This window comes from Pristiophorus japonicus, chromosome 11 (assembly GCF_044704955.1).
Source record: "Pristiophorus japonicus isolate sPriJap1 chromosome 11, sPriJap1.hap1, whole genome shotgun sequence".
Lineage (NCBI taxonomy): Eukaryota > Metazoa > Chordata > Chondrichthyes > Pristiophoridae > Pristiophorus > Pristiophorus japonicus.
Window position 1 is genome coordinate 214190451 of NC_091987.1, and position 21457 is coordinate 214211907.

General features: G+C 49.6%; 1 protein-coding gene and 1 non-coding gene across 17 annotated transcripts in view; one reads left to right on the forward strand and one right to left on the reverse strand.

The window, feature by feature from the left end:
* Positions 1–21457, reverse strand: part of phldb1b (pleckstrin homology-like domain, family B, member 1b) — a 475105-nt gene that overhangs the window by 8364 nt on the left and 445284 nt on the right. For all 16 annotated transcript variants that reach the window (XM_070894525.1, XM_070894517.1, XM_070894521.1 and 13 more), the window contains 4 exons: positions 7515–7605; positions 3015–3161; positions 1620–1839; positions 598–683 (listed from right to left, as the gene is read on the reverse strand). In XM_070894525.1, the coding sequence (XP_070750626.1) occupies positions 598–683; positions 1620–1839; positions 3015–3161; positions 7515–7605 (544 nt within the window). The remainder of the gene's footprint in view (positions 1–597; positions 684–1619; positions 1840–3014; positions 3162–7514; positions 7606–21457) is intronic.
* LOC139276566 (U2 spliceosomal RNA) lies at positions 19958–20155 on the forward strand. The gene has a single exon (XR_011595949.1). It is a non-coding gene; the product is annotated as a U2 spliceosomal RNA (small nuclear RNA).

Here is a 21457-nt window from a genome sequence, read left to right on the forward strand (position 1 = left end):
GTTGGGTCTATACTCATTGGAGTTTAGAAGAATGAGAGGTAATCTTATTGAAACGTGGAAGATTCTGAGGGGGCTCGACAGGGTAGATGCAGAGAGGATGTTTCCCCTCGTGGGGGAATCTAGAACGAGGGGCATAGTTCCAGAATAAGCGGTCGCTGATTTAACACTGAGATGAGGAGGAATTTCTTCTCTCAGTGGGTCATGAATCTGTGGAATTCTCTGCCCCAGAGAGCTGTGCAGGCTGGGTCATTGAATATATTTAAGGTGGAGATAGACAGATTTTTGAGCGATAAAGGAGTGAAGGGTTATGGGGAGCGGGCAGGGAAGTGGAGTTGAGTCCATGATCAGATCAGCCATGATCTTATTGAATGGTGGAGCAGGCTCGAGAGGCCAAATGACCGACTCCTGTTCCTATTTCTTATGTTCTTGTTGTTCAATGTCCTGTTGTGGGACTTGAATCCACAACCTTCTGACCCAGAGGAGATAGTGTAGCCAATGAAGCCAGGAAGAGAGGTCGGTGTGACTGTGGGAGAGGAAGGCAGGGTCTATCTGCACCATTACCAGTTCCAGAGTAGGAGCACCTGTGTAGTTTCTTACCTTTGAGGCACTTCGGAGATGGTCATAGTAAACCTCCTCGATGGCTTGAAAATAAATCACTCCCTTTAATTTACTTTCGTGTTTATCTGTCGGAAAATTAAATCGTTTCAATTAAAATGTCCAGGTCGATTCTTTCAACAGTGTTTTTCCTGCCCTCTCATTATTCCCCAATATCCGTCCCATCTCTCCCAAAGGGCCAGAGTTGAGATCCAGAGGTCCAGGAAACGCTCTGGTACCTCACCCCCAGAGGCCAATCGTCTCACGTCGGCCTGGACAGTGACGGAGAGCAAGTCGCTGGGACCACGGGGGAGGGGAGGACTGGGTCAGCACAGCTGACCCTCGGTGTCGACACTTGTGCAGGTAGTCACTGCACTGCGATCGGAAAGCTAGCCACCAGGCAGAGTTTCCATAGCGCGTACTGGCGCCTTGCTCAATGAGGAACACAAGGAGGCCATTTAGCCCCTCGAGCCTGTTCCGCCATTCAATTAGATCATGACTGATCTGTATCTTAACTCCTTCTACCCGCCTTGGTTCCGTAATCCTTAATACCTGTAATGTATTTGCTTCATGGGTTCATTGCTTAAGAATTCATAGCAACACATTGCTATTAAGAACTAGTCGGTTTATTAGCAAAGCTTTAACAATCACAGTACACATTACCAGTTCATCCACTAGGCTCACAACCACCTGCCCCGTCGTGGATCCCCCGAACCCAACTGGCTGGGGTTTTATTGAGTCTTGTGAACATCACGTGACTGGCTAAGCCACTCACAACGCAACAGCTCTACAAACCTGCGAGCATACTCACAGATGCGTACATTACCATACTCTTGCCCAACTAAGTCTTGAAAATTTTAATTGACCCCCTCCTCTCCTTCCATGCCACCCGCCCGAAGGTGTTTACCTAATACTGGGGTTCGACAGTGTCGGGGGGAGGGTCTGATATCTCTCACGTCCGAGAGAGAAATAGTAAAATGATGAGTTTCCAAAAGCAGAACCCCAACAGTACAAGGGCCCCTTACCCACGTAATACGACAACGTCCGCTTGATCCGGTCAAAGACAAACCAGCGTTTTCTCCAGGACTTGATCTTCCCGCCCATCTTCGTGAGGTAACCTTTGCACATCTTCTCGGACATGGTCACCTGGTAGCAGATCTCCAGGTTGTGCCCCGACGATTCGATGTGGGACCGTAGGTCAAAATCCTCCTTCCTGATTGGTAGATACCGGGTTAAAGGTCGTGCCTGGAAGGCAGGTCAGAATGAACGAGTGAAGTGGAATTCAAAGGCAGAACATCATGGAGACCCCCAACAACAAGGAGGGCCCATCTTGGGACTAAGCTGCTATCGATTAGATTTACACTTCCCGTCCCCCCCTCCCCAAACCCCTCACCTGCTCTGTCAGGTGGATATTAAAGATCCCATTGCATTAGTTGAAGGAGAGCAGGGGAGTTATCCCCGGTGTCCTGGCCACATTTACCCCTCAACTAAAACAGGTTATCTGGGTCATGGTCACATTGCTGTTTGTGGGAGCTTGCTGTGCGCAAATTGGCTGCTGCGTTTCCTATGTTACAACAGTGACTGCACCTCAAAAAGTACTTCATTGGCTGTGAAGCGCTTTGGGAAGTTCTGAAGTCGGGAATATAAGTTGCTATATAAATGCAAGTTCATTCTTTATGACTCAAAGAATGCGAGGTCCAGTTATTCACTAGCTGCCGTACAATGCACGGCGGCAAAACATGGTGACAAGGTTTGTAAACATTGTCACAGTCTTCCTTCAGTTGGCATTAGATGGCTTTAATGCTGCCGGCCCCCGCCCCCTCCCCCCCATGGTGGTGGAAGTGTGTTTTGTTTTAGTGAGGCCTCTCATTGCCCCAGTCGTACCTAGTGGGTAGGCGGGCTGTCTGTTCCGAGGCCTCTACCTTTGCTGCTCTGAAATAAACCACTAAGTTGGCTTATCTTTCATTCTCTGATGTTCCCTCCCTCCCAACCTCCAGCCCGATAACTCTCCGAGATCTCTGGCCTCTTCCCCCGTGCCTCCAGCTGCCTGGGCCCCAAGCTCTGGAATTCCCTCCCTAAACCTCTCCGCCTCTCTCTCGCCTCCTTTAAGACGCTCCTTAAAATCGACCTCTTTGACCCAGCTTCTTGTCACCTGTCCGAACAATCTCCTTCTGCGGCTGGGTGTCACGTTTGGTTTGATAACGCTCCCGTGAGGCGCCTCGGGACGGTTTACGGCGTTAAAGGCGCTATATAAATGCAAGTTGATGCTGGCAGTTTGACGGTGCGGCCAGTATCAGAAACCCAACAAACAGAGGTGGAGGTACAATAACACACCGTTGCCGTGGAACCAGGAACCTTCTATTCCTCTGCAACCACGTAAATAAAAAAAATAAGTTTGGGCGATTCCAGTCAGCGGGTACCTGTGAAAAATTTTTCTCCCGCATCTTGACCTCTTTATCGACCAACTGCTGCCGGTGAACGGTTTCATCCTGTAGCCTCTTCTCCAGCTCCTCGCGCCTCTTGCGCTCTTCGTCAAAGGCCTGACGACGCATCTCCATCTCGCGAGCCTGTGGGACGGGAGGGGGAGGGGAACAACACCAACATCATCGTCATCCAGAAAACCCACCCGACTCGCCAAGGCTACTTCGGTAGCACCTCCCAAACCCGTGACCTCCACCGCTGGGAGGAACCAGGGCAGCAGGTGCCATCTCACAAGTCGCACACTTGGACGCACGTGGGCCATTCCTTAAAACCGTTGCTGGGTCAACATTGTGGAACTCCCTCCCTCATAGCACTGTGCTCAGAAACTGGTTTCAAATTGAGGACAGGAAAATGGATTTGGAGGGGAAAATACATAGCACAAGAAATAGGAACAGGAGTCGGCCACTTGGCCCCTCGAGCCTGCTCCGCCATTCAATAAGATCATGGCTGATCTGATCTTAGCCTCAACTCCACTTCCCCGCCCGCTCACCATAACCCTTATCGTTGAAAAATCTGTCTATTGCCACCGTGAATATATTCAATGACCCAGTCTCCACAGCTCTCTGGGGTAGAGAATTTCAAAGATTCACCACCCTCAGAGAAGAATTTCCTCCTTGTCTCCGTCTTAAATGGGTGATTCACCCTCACTGCACCGTTAGAGACATTCGCCAAAGAAATACACTGGGGAGCGATTCACCCTCTCGGCATCTTTAGAGACATTCCCTAAAGCAATACACATATACACACACAACACACACACATACCCCTGCACGCACACAAATCCTCACCCATATTTACACACTCCCACACACAACACACACAGACACATACCCCTGCATGCACACACATCCTCACCCATATTTACACACACCCAGACACATACCCCTGCACACGCACACACATCCTCACCCATATTTACACACACCCACACAACACACACAGACACATACCCCTGCACACGCACACATCCACATCCATATTTACACCCACCCACACAGAACACTCACACCCAGATATATATATATATATATATATATATAAATATCACACATATATCGACACACCACACACACACACACACAAAAGCCCGTGGGACTTCTGCAACATCTGAGCTCCCATCCCCTAAAACTCCAGGAAGTCTGAAGATTTTAATTTCTGCCAAAAGATAAACAGGAAAGGATTGTGAAGCATTCCTGGAGCCCCAGGGCTGTCGGCTCTCAGAGCGAGAAGCAATGCTCCCGATTCCCATCTTGTGTTTCATGCTGTGTGCCAGGGTGGCACATCACCCAAACCCTCGGCTAAAACCTGGCATGGGGCGAACGGGTAACTCGCTGGTGGAACTAAAAGTTAAACAATTAACAAGCACCCCCCAAGTGAGACCGGAGTTTTAGAAGAAATTTATTCGCACCGGATGACAGAAACTAACCTCGATGTTTTAGTGCCTTTTTACAATGCAAAACTGAGGTGTTATAACTATCAGGAAAGATTGAATAGACTGGGGCGCTTTTCTCTAGAAATAAGACGACTGAGTGGTGAACTAACAGAGGCCTTTAAGATTATTGCATTGGAGGCTGCTTTGAGAAGGTTCACTCGGTTGTTTCCGGAGATGAAGGATTTGATTTATGAAGATAGGCTGAGTAGGTTGGGCCCCTACACGTTGGAGTTCAGAAGAATGAGAGGTCGTCTTATTGAGACATATAAGATAATGAGGGGGTTCGTCAAGAGAGGATATTTCCACTCATAGGGGAAACTAAAACTAGGGGCATGGTCTCACAGAGAAGTGTTACTGCTCTTCATTTAGCGCCAGTAACTGTTATAATACACCGGATATGGAATGAACTCCGAGAAAAAGCAATGGCTCTGTTGATAAGTGGCCCCTGCACATATCCGGTCAATGGGCCGGGTCGTGGAAAGGTTCAGTTTGCTCACATTGATTATATTTTACCTACAGACGTGGAAAGAGTTGAAAGTTGGAATGACTGTATTGTTTCTGAGGAGTCGGATAGTCTTGTTACACGTAGAGTACCAGTACATCAGAGCTACGAGAAACCAGTCCCGAACGAGCTATCTTGGGTGTGTGTATGTGTTTGTGATGTGGTGAAGAAGAATATATCACGTCTGTTAATTCACCCCCTCAAAGAAGAGCTGGGTAGATTTGGGAGTGGGAGTGGAGGTTATAAACAGAGACACTGCACGCTCACCAGGACATGAGGGTAGTACTCTAGGTGGGGAGGAGGGAGGGAGTTGTTGTTTATTGAGGGCAGTGTTGAATCGTGGAGAAACCAGGATGGATTCTAAAGCTTTACACAACAACTGGGGTTCGGGGAGCAGGTAAAACTGAATCTTTCCGTCGACGAATAGAAGGACGAGTTGTAGCCCACAACAGGATCGATTGTCCATGTTACGTGGAGGAACAGGCTTCATGGGTGAACAGCCCTTCCTTCTTCCGTACAAAAACTATCCCACTGCACTCCTCCACCGTCCCGCCAGGAGTGGGTCAGGAACCTCCCAGATGAATTGTGATTTTATTATATAGAATTACACAGAAATATACGGCATAGAAACAGGCCGTTCGGCCCAACAGGTCCGTGTCGGTGTTTATGCTCCACACCAGCCTCCTGCCACCCCATCAGCCTATCCTTCTATTTCTTTCTCCAGCTTCCCCTGAAATACATCGATAACAATCACCTCAACCACTCCCTGTGGGAGAGAGTTCCACATTCTCACCGCTCTCTGGGTAAATTCCCCATTGGATTTATTAGTGACTATCTCACATTTATGATCCCTAACTTTGGATTCCATAAGTGGAAACATCTTCTCTACGTCTACCCTATCAAACTATTTCAAAATCTTAAAGCCCTCTATCAGGTCACACCCTCAGCTCGCCCTTTTCTAGAGAAAAGCGCCCCAGCTCATTCAATCTTTCCTGATAGTTATAACCTCTCAGTTGTGATATCGTCCTGGTCAATCAGCATTTTAAACATCCCTGGTTTATGATTAAGACACACCAAGCTTGGGTTTTGGAATAGATTGTAGGCAGCGAAGACTGAGGATGGTCAAGAGTTCTGTAGTCCTGAGGTGCTGCGTGCAATGGGTTGGAAACATAGAAACATAGAAATTAGGTGCAGGAGTAGGCCATTCGGTCCTTCGAGCCTGCACCACCATTCAATAAGATCATGGCTGATCATTCACCTCAGTACCCCTTTCCTGCTTTCTCTCCATACCCCTTGATCCCTTTAGCCATAAGGGCCATATCTAACTCCTTCTTGAATATATCTAATGAACTGGCCTCAACAACTTTCTGCGGTAGAGAATTCCACAGGTTAACAATTCTCTGAGTGAAGAAGTTTCTCCTTATCTTGGTCCTAAATGGCTTACCCCTTATCCTTAGACTGTGACCACTGGTTCTGGACTTCCCCAAAATCGGGAACATTCTTCCTGCATCTAACCTGTCCAATCCCGTCAGAATTTTATATGTTTCTATGAGATCCCCTCTCATTCTTCTAAACTCCAGTGAATACAGGCCCAGTCGATCCAGTCTCTCCTCATATGTCAGTCCTGCCATCCCGGGAATCAGTCTGGTGAACCTTCGCTGCACTCCCTCAATAGCAAGAACGTCCTTCCTCAGATTAGGAGACCAAAACTGAGCACAATATTCCAGGTGAGGCCTCACCAAGGCCCTGTACAACTGCAGTAAGACCTCCCTGCTCCTATACTCAAATCCCCTAGCTATGAAGGCCAACATACCATTTACCTTCTTCACCGCCTGCTGTATCTGCATGCCAACTTTCAATGACTGATGTACCATGACACCCAGGTCTCATTGCACCTCTCCTTTTCCTAATCTATCGCCATTCACGATGAGCGACCACTGCGAAGTTGCAGGGAGAAGAAGGAGCGGGCAGGGCTGGAGATTCAGAGGCTCCCCTCAGTAGAGGCGGTTTCCCCCGGGCTGGAGAGCCTAGAACCAGGGGTCACAGTCTCAGGATAAGGGGTCGGCTATTTAGGCCTGAGATGAGGAGAAATTTCTGAACAGAGGGTTGTAAATCTTTGGAATTCTCTACCCCAGAGGGCTGTGGTTGCTCAGTCGTTGAGTATATTCAAGGCTGGGATCGATAGATTCTTGGGGAATCAAGGGATATGGGGATCGGGCGGAAAAGTGAGTTAAGGTAGAAGTTCAGCCGTGATCTTATTGAATGATGACCGACTCCTGCTCCTAATTCTTATGATCTTATGCAGGTCAGTAAACTGTCCCATCAGCCGGTGATGCAAGAGGACCCAGCCAGGGGAAGTGGCAGTGCAGGGGAAATCTGGGAATGACACAGGGGGCAAGAAACCAATTGTTCATGTTTCCAATAAAATATAACGCGAGCGATGGTGCGTTTACCTCCCTGAGCTATAACCAGGAGTAGGTTTGAGTGAAGCCCTGAGGTACATACCCTGGTCTCCAAAAGTCGAGCCTTCTCTGCTTGTGCCTCCTTCAGCATCTTTTCCATTTCCTCGATCTTGGAGACATCGACACCACTGGCGCTTTCCGGGGAAGAGAAAAAACAATCGGCTGTTAAAATCGGGAGTCGCTGACAAGACCCATTTTAGAACACGTCTTTTGAATTTTGGCCTAAATGTGATTGTATTCACCATTTTAGAACACAAGCTCAAAGCGACCAAAGACAAACTTGGGGTGATGTCACAAAGCACTTGTGGAAATCTGGAACTCTCTTTCCCCCAAAAATAGTTGTTGAGGGAGGTGTAATGTATTTGCTTCATGGGTTCTTTGCTAAAGAATTCATAGCAACACATTGCTATTAAGAACTAGTTGGTTTATTAGCAAAAGGTTTAACAATCACACTACACATTACCAGTTCATCCACCAGGCTCACAACCACCTGCCCCATTGTGGATCCCCCGAATCCAACTGGCCGGGGTTTTATTGAGTCTTGTGAACATCACGTGACTGGCTAAGCCACTCACAATGCAACAGCTCTACAACTCTTTTAAAATAGAAGATTAAATCAATGCCACCTTTTGGTAAGGGCACTAGAACCCACAAATTTCTGAATAAAACTTAGTTCAAATTAAAATTTGGTTGCCGGGGGTAATGATGCACTCCAGTCCCTCCGGCGCCCACCTCTCGCGGAAGGCCGCGAGCGTACCGGTGGACACCACGTGCTCCATCTCCAGGGACACCCTGGCGCGATCAAAGCCACGGAAGAGAGGCAGACAGTCGGGCTGATCGATCCCCTCGACCGCCCGCTGCCTGGACCGGTTAATTGAGTCTTGTGAACATCACGTGACTGGCCAAGCCTGTGAGCATGCTCACTGGGGCATACATTACAACTGGGGGGGTCAATTGATAAGTGTTTCTGTTCTCGGGAGGTGGGCGCCCCTGGCAAGGCTGGCATTTATCGCCCCGAGGTTGCGAGTCGCCTTCCTCTTGATCCACTGGTAGCGGTTTGATACCACAGAGTGGCGAGCTCCACCACGTTGGTGTGGGACTGGAGTCACATATAGGCCCAGAGACCAGGTAAGGGAGGCAGGTTTCCTTCCCTAAAGGGACATCAGTGAACCAGATGGGTTTTTACGACAATCCGACAGCTTCATGGTCACTTTTACTGATGCCAGCTCTCCATTTCGGGATTTTTTTCGAACCAAATTCAAATTCACAAGCTACCATGCTGGAATTTGAACTCATATTCACTGGATTACTCATCCAGTAACATGGCCACCACACCACAGTACCCAGAGGAAAACATAACGTAAGAAATAGGAGCAGGAGTCGGCCATTCGGCCCCTCGAGCCTGCTCCGCCATTCAATGAGATCATGGCTGATCTTCTACCTCAACTGTCCCCAAATCCCTTGATTCCCTTAATATCCAATGATATTCCGTGCAGTCCATGTACAGAGATAAAATACAAAACTTAGTCTGAACTCACAACATGGATACAGATGAAGGAGGCCATTCTTTCCAACTAACTTACTTAACATGTACGAACCTTCCAGCACACAATCCAACAGTTAAATGATTCTTGGCGTTGGGCTTCCATTACCTGCCTGGTAATCCATTCCAAGTGTTAGAAACAGGAGGAGGCCCTTCAGCCCCTCGAGCCTGTTCCGCCACTCAATTAGATGATGTCAGATCTGTATCCCTAAACATGACGACCCAAGCATATCGAGCTCAGTCTTATATTTTTAAGGGTGGGTGGGTGGGGAGGGGGAGAGAGTGAGTAGGGGCCCAGAAGTGAGCAGGGGCCCGGGAGCGAGCAGGGGCCCGGGAGCGAGCAGGGGCCCGGGAGCGAGCAGGGGCCCGGGAGCGAGCAGGGGCCCGGGAGCGAGCAGGGGCCCGGGAGTGAGCAGGGGTTTGGGAGTGAGCAGGGGTTTGGGAGTGAGCAGGGGCCCGGGAGCGAGCAGGGGTCTGGGAGCGAGCAGGGGTCTGGGAGCGAGTAGGGGCCCGGGAGTGAGCAGGGGTTTGGGAGTGAGCAGGGGCCCGGGAGTGAGCAGGGGCCCGGGAGCGAGCAGGGGCCCGGGAGCGAGCAGGGGCCCGGGAGCGAGCAGGGGCCCGGGAGTGAGCAGGGGTTTGGGAGTGAGCAGATCTCGTGGACTGGTGCAGGCATTGGGTTTGGTACGTTCATACCCCATCCTTCTCAAGCAGTCCCCCAGAGTTGAGGATGATTGCTTCTACACTGAGTTCTCAGGTGACTGAAGAGTCCAATGTGGGACCTACAGCCTCTGTCACAGGTGGGGCAGACGGTGGTTGGAGGGACGGGTGGGTGGGGTGCTTGGGTTGCCGAGCGCTCCTTCCGCTTGGCTTCCGCGTGCTCCCGGCGAAGAGACTCAAAGTGAGCGGCGCTTCCCGGATGCTCTTCCTCCACCGAGGGCGGTCTTGGGCCAGGGACTCCCAGGTGTCGGCGGGGATGTTGCACTTTGTCAAGGAGGCTTTGAGGGTGTCCTTGTAACGTTTCCTCTGGCCACCTGGGGCTCGCTTGCCGTGTCGGAGCTTATGTTGGGAGTCTCGTATTGGGCATGCGGACGATGTGGCCCATCCATCGGACTGATCTAGATCGTGCCAGTCCACTGGCAGGATAGGCACACCAACCTCAGTGTTCTCGCTCAGGCCAACATCCCCAGCATGGAAGCACTGGTATCCCATCAGCTCACAGTAAAACAATACCCCAGATCCAGCGAGCATTGGAGGATAACATCTCCCCCTGGGCCATTAACTGTCAGCTTCTTGCAGATATTTACTTTTAAAAATGCCGAACAAACTGCATTCAGCAAAACATGCTTAACCAAGAAAGACTTACTTGGGAGCCAAGACCAGGTTTCATGTTTTATCCTGCGAACTTTACAGCTATATATTCTAAAAAACCCTCTCCGTGCATCGATCGGGTGTGGTGTAGTCCGAGAGGCACAGTTCAGGGACGGCTGGGATTCTTTGGCTGAGTATTTGGGGTTGTCACCTCCACTTGGAGGCATTCCTGGAGGTTTTATTCCACGATGTTCCGCCTAGCGTAAACCCACGGGTTAATGCGAGGCGGAACGTCGTGGAATAAAACTCTCCCGCCATTGGCTGCTCGGTATGTCCTTCATCGCCAGGCCCCACCTTCCCCAACGGCCAATGGGAAAGCTCACAGGCACTTTGTGCTTCAATTGGTTGATTTTGATTGCCAAACAGCCTGATTCCTCCCAACTCTGACACTGTTCCAATAAACGAGTGCACCAAGAAAATGAAAATCAACCCCACAGTGTTTTAATACCCAGATGTTGCTCGCAGCTTTTCCTGGAGATTAATCTTCAATTCATAGAAACATAGAAAGTAGGTGCAGGAATAGGCCATTCGGCCCCTCGAGCCTGCACCGCCATTCAATATGATCATGGCTGATCATTCCCTCAGTACCCCATTCCTGCTTTCTCTCCATACCCCTTGATCCCTTTAGCCGTAAGGGCCACATCTAACTCCCTTTTGAATATATCTAACGAACTGACCTCAACGACTTTCTGTGCTAGAGAATTCCACAGGTTCACAATTCTCTGAGTGAAGAAGTTTCTCCTCATCTCGGTCCTAAATGGCTTACCCCTTATCCTTAGATTGTGACCCCTGGGTCTGGACTTCCCCAACATCGGGAACATTCTTCCTGCATCTAACCTGTCCAATCCCGTCAGGATTTTATATGCTTCTATGAGATCCCCTCTCATTCTTCTAAACTCCAGAGAATATAAGCCTAGTCAATCCAGTCTTTCTTCACAGGTCAATCCTGCCATTCCAGGAATCAATCTGGTGAACCTTCGCTGCACTCCCTCAATAGCAAGAACATCCTTCCTCAGATTAGGAGACCAAAACTGAGCACAATATTCCAGGTGGAGACTCCAGGTCAATCCTAGAGGGTTGGCAACCCCCACTGCCTGTACCGACACCACGACTCCCGGCCACAATGGAGGTGATTGGGGAATGACCCAATTCCCAGTCAGTCACGCTTGGAGGCCGCACTGCTGTCAGTGACTGGAATTTACGTACATCGTCTGTTTCTGTAACTATCCTCCTCTCACGGTATTCTGCTGGAGAAATAATCCTGCTATTATCGGGAAACGTTGCTGTCGCTTCGGTCACGAGCGCAGAGACTCTGTAAATTAAAACCTCCAGTCTCGTCCCCAGCTACAACTCACCTCTGACTCAGACGGTCCGTGGGTCCCAGTCGCACTCCACAGATCGGAGCAGATAATCCAGGCCGACACTTCCAGTGCAGTACTGAGGGAGCGCTGCACAGTTGGAGAGGTAGTGTTGAGGGAGTGCTGCACTGTCGGAGGGGCAGTGCTGAGGGAGCGCCGCACTGTCGGAGTGGTAATACTGAGGGAGCGCCGCACTGTCGGAGAAGAAGTACTGAGGGAATGTTGCACTGTTGGAGAGATAGTACTGAGGGAGCACTGCACTGTCAGAGGGGCAGTACTCAGGGAGCACTGCACTGTTGGAGGGGCAGTACTGAGGGAGTGCCGCACTGTTGGAGGGGTAGTACTGAGGGAGTGCCGCACTGTCAGAGGGGCAGTACTGAGGGAGTGCCGCACTGTCAGAGGGGCAGTACTCAGGGAGCGCCGCACTATTGGAGGGGTAGTACTGAGGGAGTGCCGCACTGTCAGAGGTGCCATCTTTCGGATGAGACGTTAAACCGAGGCCCCTTCTACTCTTTTAGGTGGACGTAAATATCCAATGTCACTATTTCAAAGAAGAGCACGGAGTTCTCCCTGGTGTCCTGGGGCCAATATTTATCCCTCAATCAACATAACTAAAAACAGATTATCTGGCCAGTATCACATTGCTGTGTGTGGGAGCTTGCTGTGCACAAATTGACTGCCGCGCTTCCCACATTACAACAGTGACTACACTCCAAATGCACTTCATTGGCTGCAAAGCGCTTTTGGAATTCCTGAGGTCGTGAAAGGCGCTATAGAAATGCACGTCTTTCGTTCTTCCTTTTAGAGAAAGGCCAATACATTACACCTCACAGTCCTGGGGACATTGCATGGACCACTAAATCTTGAATCTTGGGCTTTCTTGGTCTGACTGACACGGTACCACACAGGGTGATGCCACTACCCACTGAACCAGCAAGAGAGCTCCAATTCCAGTGTTGAAACGATTTTCTGCCGGGTCTTACATCAAACACCTTCACACTGGACCAATATGGGACGGTAAAAATCCTACATCGGGAAACCAGCCAAAAAAACCCGGACATGCCAGAAAAAAAATGACACTCTCCATGTCACATGTACAGCCTTCATCTGAAGTTAATTCTGGATTGTTAAACTGGTAAGTGGTAACATCTGGACTGGTCTCTCTCCAGACCGGTAATGCACGAGTGAAATTAGTCCAATCTTTTCTTTCCGATGAGCAGCGCCTCTCATTGATTCAGCTTAAGCCGGAACAGGTGGCACTCACCAGCGACTGGCCTAGGTTTTTTTTGCACTGTTATTGCATCTTCAGTCTGGTCACTGACACTCGAGGGAGGCCTTCAAGGACTCGCAGCTCGAGCTATGACTCTGATCCCTGCTTTACTGCTCGGAAAGGAAGCGTCTGTGAAAGAACCTCACAGGTGGTGTATAGAAATACATCGAATGTACAGACACAGATGCTCTTCCTCCACTGAGGGCGGTCTTTGGCCGGGGACTCCCAGGTGTCGATGGGGATGTTGCACTTTATCAGGGAGGCTTTGAGGGTGTCCTCGTAACGTTTGCTCTGCCCACCTGGGGCTCGTTTGCCGTGTAGGAGTTCCGAGTAGAGCGCTTGCTTTGGGAGTCCGAGCATGCGGACAATGTGGCCCGCCCAACGGAGCTGGTCGAGTGTGGTCAAAACCAGATGGGTTTTTACAACCACCCAGTAGTTGCATGGCCACCATAACTGATACCAGCTTTTTAAAGAAATTGTTCCAGATTTATTTAATTAACTGAAGTTAAATTCCCCAGTGGCCGAAGTGAGACTTGAACTCAACCTCTCTGGATCATTCTGGATTACTGTAATGTGTGAGCCTATGAGCTGTTGCATTGTGAGTGGCTTAGGACTCAATAAAACCCCAGCCAATTGGGTCTAGGTCATCCACGATGAGGTATGCAGTTGTGAGCCTAGTGGATGAACTGGTAATGTGTGGGGTGATTGTTAAACCTTTGTTAATTAACCAACTCGTTCTTAATAGCAACGTGTTGCTGTGAATTCTTAAGCAAAGAACCCATGAGGTAAATACATTACAATTACTCGTCCAGGAACATTACCACTAAGCTCCCGTTCTGTTTATCCAGTCTCCACTTAAATGCATCGATACTATTCGCTTCAACCACTCCCTGTGACAGCGAGTTCCACATTCTCACCACTCTCTGGGTAAAGAACTTTCTCCCGAATTCCCCATTGGATTTAGGAGTGACTATCTTATATTGATGGCCCCTTAGTTTTGGACTTCCCATCCCCCACCACCACAAGTGGAAACACCTTCTCTATGTCCACCCGTGCATAATTTGAAGCACGTCTAACAGGTCACCCCTCAGACGCAGTAAATAAACAGTACTCTGTGTCTGACACTGAAAGTGGGCTAGCTGGACAAGTCAATACAGATTGGTGAATTAGGAATGATGACAGGATGTCCGTCCTCACAGAAACCGATCAACATGAGGAATGGATTTACGGGAAAGTTCCGGGAAGCAACAAGCGTGGAATCGTTTAAAAAAAACCCCAGCAGGATACCGAGTTTCAGGAGCGTGCAGCTTTGTTTCGGTGGCTGGAGCTTAATATTATCTTCATCGCTACTTAAAGAAAGGACGTCGCAAAGTGCTTGAGTTTTTGGAGTGTAGTCACTGTTGTGGTGTCAGAAACGCGGCAGTAAATTTGCGCACAGCAAGCTCCCACAAACAGCAATGATCAGATAATGAGACATGGCTGACACCTATATGACTGTAAAAGAACATAAGATAGCTTGTAATCCCTTCCTAAATGTATCTGGCTTGCCGCATCTCCCACATAAAACCCCCGTGACCTCCATCCCTGTAACCGAGCCTGTGTTATAGCAGTTCATTCCTCCTGTTCTCCTGATGCCTTGGGAGGTCTCTGCACATTAACACCACTCCATAAATGCAGGTTGTCGCGGAGTGAAAACAAATGATTAGTCTGAGCGAAGGAATTTTAAATATTTAACAGGATTATACGTTTAAAATTAAAACCATTGGTTTAGTGCACATTTATAAAACACTTCATGTATTGGATAAGCAGACACACTTCAGAAACAGGAAAGAATTTTGGGCAAATTTAAAGTACATCAGAACAGGAGGAGGCCATTCAGCCCCTTGAGCCTGTTCCACCAGTCAATCAGATCATCACCTTTTCTCCATATCCTTTGACAACCTTGTCGAATAAAAAAAAAATCTAGAGACCTCAGTCTTGAAAGCTCCAATTGACCCTTGGCGTCCACCGCTTTTGGGGGAAGAGAGTTCCAGTTTTACACTATGTTGGTGCGAGAGTGCACCAGAAGGCTATTTGACCATAGCGTGCATCACTATTGAGCTTGATCCTTTCCTTACTTGGCTTTCCAGCCGGAATTAGTCGATCATGATCAGGAGCTGGGACCCTGGCAGATACACATCTCTTTGATATACTTCTCCTCAGAGTAGAGAAGGTTGAGAGGAGATGTGTTCAAAATCATGAGGGTTCCAGACAGAGTAGATAAGAGAGAGACTGTTCCCCATTGGCGGAAGGGTTGAGAGAGAAACTGTTCCCATTGGCGTAAGGATTGAGAGAGAAATAGCTCCCATTGGTGGAAGGGTTAAGAGAGAAACTGCTCCCATTGGTGGAAGGGTCGAGAACCAGAGAACACAGATTTATGGTGAACAGCGGAAGAACCAAAGGCGACATGAGGAAAAACTTTTTTATTCAGCGAGTGGTTAGGATCTGGAATGCGCTGCCTGAGAGGGTGATGGAGGCAGACTCAATCGTGGCTTTCAAAAGGGAGTTGTACAAGTATAAGTATCTGAAGGAAAATAATGTGCCGGGCTACGGGGAAAGGGCGGGGGAGTGGGACTGGCTGAAGTGCTCTTGCAGAGAGCCGGCACGGGCTCGACGGGCTGAGTGACCACCTCCTGCGCTGTAACTGTTCAGACCCACTGTAACACCTCCTATTGTACCTGGCTTCGATCAGCTAACTCAACAGGGAACAAGGATCCAATATCTGATCCCCGACTGACTGCTCGGTGTAGCTCAGTACGACACTGATATACATCTCTGACTCACAGAAGGAGTTTATATTGACCACCGGTCTCAGAAATACTCCTTCCCGTGCACTTTACCACAGCCAACCACTTTGAAGTACAGTCACTGTTATTGTGCGTCAAGACTTTCATTTCGATAGCACCTTTCATAACTTCAGGGCGATCCAAAGCGCTTTACAGCCAATGAAGTACTTTTTGAAGTGTAGTCACTGTTGTAATGTGGGAAAGGTGGCAGCTAATTTGTGCACAGCAAGTTCCCACAAACAGCAATGTGATAATGACCAGATAATTTGCTTTAGTGATGTTGATTGATGGATAAAAATATTGGCTGGGACATCCCTGCTTTTCTTCAAAATAGCAGGTGTGGATCTTTCTCGTCCACTTGAGAGGGCGGGGCCCCAGTTTAACATCTCATCCGAAAGATGACAGTGCAGCGCTCCCTCAGTACTGTCCCTCCGACAGTGCAGCGCTCCCTCAGTACTGCCCCTCCGACAGTGCAGCGCTCCCTCAGTACTGCCCCTCCGACAGTGCAGCACTCCCTCAGTACTGCCCCTCCGACAGTGCGGCACTCCCTCAGTACTGCCCCTCCGACAGTGCAGCGCTCCCTCAGTACTGCCCCTCCGACAGTGCAGCGCTCCCTCAGTACTGCCCCTCCGACAGTGCAGCGCTCCCTCAGTACTGCCCCTCCGACAGTGCAGCACTCCCTCAGTACTGCCCCTCCGACAGTGCAGCGCTCCCTCAGTACTGTCCCTCCGACAGTGCGGCACTCCCTCAGTACTGCCCCTCCGACAGTGCAGCGCTCCCTCAGTACTGTCCCTCCGACAGTGCGGCACTCCCTCAGTACTGCCCCTCCGACAGTGCAGCGCTCCCTCAGTACTGTCCCTCCGACAGTGCGGCACTCCCTCAGTACTGCCCCTCCGACAGTGCAGCGTTCCATCAGTACTGTCCCTCCAAAAGTGCAGCGCTCTCTCAGTACTGCCCCTCCGACAGTGCAGCACTCCCTCAGTACTGCCCCTCCGACAGTGCAGCGCTCCCTCAGTACTGCCCCATCGACACGATGGCGCTCTCTCAGCACTGCACTGGGAGTGTCGGTCTGGATTTTTGTTCTCAAGTCTCTGGAGTGGGACTTGAACCCACAACCTTCTGACTCAGAGACGTAGGTGCTGCCCACTGAGCCACGGCTGACAAATTACATGGCCAAACATGACGGACGTTCCGCGCACAGCAATATCCCACAAACCGCGGCGAGACATTAACAGCGCAGGGGAGCGTGTTGGCCAGGTCACTTGGAGAACTACCTGTCCTTCTTCCAAACAGCGCCATGAGGTCAATAACCCCAACGTGAGCCGTTGGCCAGGCAGACAGGGGTCTTGGCTGAAGGGCACGTGTGAAGGTCACTTTCTCCGGAACACCATCCTGGATTGTGACTTGCCCAATTCCAGCTTCTGACTCAGAGGCGAGATCGCTGCCTGATGAGCCAAGCTGACGAGACCACTGCACGTTATTATAAACTAGGGATAAAACCACATCAGAATTCTGTGCAAACCCCTTCATTATCCAAAGCAAGCACCTCATTTGAATCTTTTTTTAAAAGAAACTTTCTATTTCGGAACTGCGACCTTGGAAAGGTTAATGGAGCTGGAGCCGCTGCCAAGGAGGTGGCGAGGGGCATGGAGTCAGGGATGGGACGCTCCCGGGGAGGGTTTAAAGTCCAGCTCCCAGGTGCCAGGAACGGGCGAGGCGGTTTGTCCTCTGAAGGGGGTACAGCGACAGACGAGGAACAAAATGCAGACACAATTCCGGCAGAAGTCAAACCCGCTCCTGATCGCTATCTAGCGACCGCCCCCACCCTGCCCCCTTGCCCCCCCCCCCCCACCAACTGGAAGATTCGAGCACACCACTGTCAGCTAGGGAAAGTGTCAAAATCTGCGATGCCCCTGCAGTCAAGCAGCACGCGAAATTCATTACCCGGACTCAAACACGCAAAGTCTGGCCACTTGGGGAGAGGGCACGGGGGGGGGGGAAGCCCCTGGTATCTTTGGGAATCAGCGCGCCCAGGAGAAGGGAGGAGAGGAGAAAATATTCCAGAGGATTAACAAATCAAGTGCTTTCCACAGTTCAGCGGCTTGTACCCTCGGTAGGCACACAGCCTCCTGACACGCAAACACAGCAACTCCCTCTCCCAACATCCCCACCCACTGCCACCTGGAGACATGCTTCCTGCTTGCAATAACAAGAGCGTTTGGCTTTTGAGGCACAAACAGCGGTACTAGAGAGAGAGAAAGAGCACCTTTGGCACACTCACCTGCCACACTTCTTGTAATGATTAGAAGCCATTGTTTCAGCTCAAGCCCTGGCTACAATCCCCAGCACAAAAGATCCGGGAAAACCCTCCTCTTCTTCTCCTTCACCCCCATTCTCAGGAGAGCTCAGGTGTTAAGGTGACATGAAGGTAGAAAGCTGTGCCTTGAGAAGCAAAACCAACTGGAGAGCTTTTACATTGCTTGTCTCTCTCCCTCGCTCTGTGTGCGCAAAACTTCAGCAAACGCAAACATGGAACAAGTGCACGGTGTGGAGAGAGTGAAGCAGAGCTGCCTGGAAAACCTGGAGTGGAATCTGTGCCCAACCACACAACCCGGGCAATTGTAGCACACAGGCAGCCCATTCAGCTCCTCTGAGCCTCTCCTGGTGCTAACTCTCTCCCCTCATCCCACGTCTCTGCTCCGTGGCATCGCGCGTTTATCTCCCCGCACAGAGTGGACAGATTTTTCAGTTGTGTGTGTGTGGTATCCAAAATGCACATTTAATCCACGCCAAACTCCAAATCATCATGAATTGCTTCCACTCTAAAAGTGAGTTCTCAGGTGACTGAACAGTCCAAAACGAGAACCACAGTCTCTGTCACAGGTGGGACAGACAGTGGTTGGAGGAAAGGGAGGGTGGGGAGTCTGGCTTGCCGCACGCTCCTTCCGCTTGGTTTCTGCATGCTCTCGGCGACGAGACTCGAGGTGCTCAGCGCCCTCCCGGATGCTCTTCCTCCACTTGGGGCGGTCTTTGGCCAGGGATTCCCAGGTGTCAGTGGGCATGTTGCATTTTATCAAGGAGGCTTTGAGGATGTCCTTGTAACGTTTCCTCTGCCCACCTGGGGCTCGCTTGCTATTAAACAGATATTTCCAGTGACCACTGTACCTGCCCAGTACAGTTAACCCTGTCTCCACAGAAAAGTGAAAATTCCCAGATTTTTTGGGGGGGGCCAAGAAAGTTGTCTACTTTAACAGGGTAGTTCCTGACCTTCGATCAACTCCAGGAAAATCTTGCGCTTTATAAAAAATACTGCCACAAATATTTTTTTTTGTTCATGCGATGTGGGCATCGCTGTCAAGGCTAGCAGTTATTGCCCCTAACGGCCCCTTCTCAAGTGCAACTAGGGATGCGCAATGCCAGTCTTGCCAGAAACACCCACATCCCATGAACACATTTTTTAAACGGCCATTCAGCCCCTCGAGCCTGCTCCACCATTCAATTGGATCGTGGCTGATCTGTACCTCAATTCCATTTACCCGCCGTTGCTCAATATCCCTCGATGCCCCGACCCAACAAATATCTCTCAATCTCAGTCTTGAAAGCTCCAATTGACCCTTCCAGCATCCACAGCCTCCTAAGGGAGAGAGTTCCAGATTCCCACTACCCTTTGTGTGAAGAAGTGCTTCCTGACATCACCGCAGAACGGCCTGGCTCTAATTTGAAGGTTAACCCCTTGTTCTGGACTCCCCCACACCAGAGGAAATGGTTTCTCCCTATCTACCGTATCAAATCCCTTGATCATCTTAAACGCCACAATTAACTCCCCCTCTCAGCCTCCCAAACTCAAAGGAACACAAACCAATTTATGCACGCTGAGCTGTCCATTCTAATCTAATTTCCTGTTCTTCCCCCTTATCCTGTAATGTTTTATTTCCAAGTGTTTATCAAATTCCTTTTTAAAATTTATTGCCGGGATGTGTGTGTCACCAACAAGACCAGCATTTATTGCCCATCTCGAGTCACTAGTGGTTCGATACAACGGAGAGGCTCACTGCACTACTGCAGAGGGTGGGTAAGAGTCAACCACATTGGTGTGAGACTGGAGTCACATATGAGGGACGCACCCCTCGGCCTTTTGGCTAAGATCATGCGTAACTGACCTGACAGGGGAGTAACTATGACCCCAACGTGGTTCTCCCTGGATCAGGAAGGTGATTCTCCTATGCTTTTTGGAAATAGGAGGTGTGTGGGGGACCTGACCCATCCACCTCCATGGCACGAACCTGGTATTGCAGTACTTCCAGGAACGGTGCTTGGGCTCTAGGCCTTTTGGCTAAGAGCATTAGCGCAGGGTGATCCTTGATGTGTGCAAGGTGACCTCTGGCGTTTGTGATCTGACAAAGAATTGGAAAGACTGGCAACAAAAAAATTAAAATAAAAAAAAAATATGGAGGGACGCACTTAAAATTGGTGCAGTCGCCGCAAAGGCACGGTGGGGAAGGGCCACAGTTTAAAGCCCTTCCGTCACGGTAAAGCCAGGGGCAGGAATCAGTACAAAACCCCCCTCGGGCTGTATTTGTAATTTACTTTGTGTGTACACGGAGCACCATGATCTGTAAACATCTAATGTAGTGCCATGTACAATGCAAGGTCTGTGGCGAAATGCGCGTTGAAAAGAAAAAAAAAATGCAAATGTACCGTCACGCATTCCGTGTACTGTATAGTGACACATGAAATGTAATTTGTTTGAATGTACTACAAGGTATCCCGTATTGGACCGAATTGCACTAGAACTGGAAAACAAGGAAATGTAACGAACGGAACTGCCGTCAGCACCCAAATAATAGTGTATGGGATGGCTGACCGCAGCTAAAGGTATTGAAATGCCTCTGAATGTACGGTACAGATTTTTATATGAATAAAGTATATTTTGAAATTAAAAAAATATATAGGCCCAGACTGGTTAAAATTGGTGCAGTCGCCGCAAAGGCACGGTGGGGAAGGGCCACAGTTTAAAGCCCTTCTGCCAGGGTAAACACGGGGGCAGGAATCAGTACAAAACTCCCCTCGGGCCGTACTTGTAACTTCTTTTTTGTGTACACGGAGCACCATGATCTGTAAACACCTCTGTAGTGCCATGTACAATGCGAGGTCTGTTTCGTAATGCACGTTGAAAAGAAAAAATGTAAATGTACCGTCACCCATTCCGTGTACTGTATAGTGACACGTGTAATGTAATTTGTTGAATGTACTACAAGGTATCCCGTATTGTACTTGAACTGAAAGGCAAGGGAATGTATCGAACGGAACTGCCGTCAGCACCCAAATGTAGTGTATGGGATTGCTGACCGCAGCTAAACGTACTGAACTGCTTCTGAATGTACTGTACAAATTTTTATGTGAATAAAGTATATTTTGAAATTAAAATAAAACAATATAGGCCCAGACCGAGCAAGGATGACAGGTTTCCTTCCCTATGGGGACATTAGTGAACCAGTTGGGTTTATAACGACAAATCGGAACAGCTTCATGGTCACTTTTTACTGATACCGCTCCTGATCGCTATCGAGTGACCCCCCACCCCACCCATCACTTGCTGGAAGGTTCGTGCGCTAGAATGTC